Below are 1273 nucleotides of genomic sequence, written 5' to 3'. Positions count from 1 at the left end.
TTTTTTTTTTTTTTACTTTTGCCACTTATTTTGGAGTACGTGTTGTTTTAAATTATTTTAATCTTGATTTTGTTGATATTGTTAATATTGTTGATATTTTTGGTAATGTTTTTCTTTTTTTTTTCTTTTTTGGTTTATTTTATGTGGGTTGCGATATCTGTGAGATGTTATTGGTAAAAACGATTTATTCTACCATCCTGCTTATTTCGGTGTTTTCTTTCCTTTTTCCTCTTTTTTTATTCTTTACGCAAAGAGAGAATTTGATTCTCTTTCTTGTAAAGTAGCGCTCCGAAAGCTGAAAAATAAAAAAAAATTTTATTTATCAGTGGTAACAAAAAAAAAAAAAAAGGTTTTAATGTCCCTGTTTGGCAAAAAGACGTGGCGTGTGCAGGATATTGTCCGTACAGATGGTGGTAAGGAGGTGTTAAGTATTCTAAAGATCTCACATCCTTTTCGAAAACAACGCATAGTTGTGGTACCTGCACCCGCTTTTGCTCAAGAGTCCTATTACACAGACTGGGTATATCAGCCATACGCAAAGGAACACCGCATGTTTGTCAGTAATGATATCTTTAATCCAACCTATGTGTACTTGGCACGTATTCTCATTCGCCGTGGTATATTTCCAGGATATGCCTACTTTCATCCTATGGGATTTCCAGACTGTGTGGATCTTAATCTTTCACGGCGTGAATTTATCGCCAGAGAGCAGCCTTTGAAAACACCAATGCCATTATTGCTTCTTACACCAAATTTATTACGCCAGAATAGTCACCCATGGATTGCTCGACGAGTACTCAATATTGTTGGAGAACAATACGTTACCCACCCACGAGAGGAACATCAATCCATGATGTTTATTCTTCCCCCTGCTTATGTCCCATCAGCTGTCAATACACTGCAAAGTCTTGGATTTCAGGTAACCGATCACACCACCGCTGTCGCAGGTGAAGTCGAAACTTTACAGAAATTAAACAGGTGGAGCGATATAGCGCAACTGGTAGCATTGGGTTATATATGGTTTATGGCTTTACTTTTTATAGTGAATGAGTCTCGGCGGGTGGAATCCATGTTTCAAGATTACAAACGGGAAATGGTGGAGAAGGCTGGAAAGGATCCAGCCAAGATGGGTCTGTAATTGTAGATCTGCTACCACTGGTCTTATCAATAGTGTTAGTATCAAGTTTCACTGAGCATTTGAAGGCTGTCCCGAGACGCCCCTTTTTCACAGAACGAATATGAGTATATAAAAAAAAAAAAAAAAAAAAAAAAA

At 37.4% G+C, this 1273-nt stretch overlaps 1 protein-coding gene across 1 annotated transcript; it reads left to right on the top strand.

Annotated features, from left to right (window-relative positions):
* Positions 1 to 355: 355 nt before the first annotated feature.
* TM35_002931000 (putative trans-sialidase) lies at positions 356 to 1138 on the top strand (the record flags this gene model as incomplete). The annotated part of the gene is made up of 1 exon (XM_029032083.1): positions 356 to 1138. One exon carries the CDS (start codon positions 356 to 358, stop codon positions 1136 to 1138), a length of 783 nt encoding a protein of 260 aa, XP_028876623.1.
* Between the last annotated feature and the right edge of the window lie 135 nt (positions 1139 to 1273).

The sequence above is a fragment of the Trypanosoma theileri genome, assembly GCF_002087225.1.
Source record: "Trypanosoma theileri isolate Edinburgh chromosome Unknown TM35_Tth_293_V1, whole genome shotgun sequence".
NCBI lineage: Eukaryota > Euglenozoa > Kinetoplastea > Trypanosomatida > Trypanosomatidae > Trypanosoma > Trypanosoma theileri.
The sequence above is the reverse complement of the archived record's forward strand: the minus strand, read 5'-3'. Positions and strand labels throughout refer to the sequence as shown.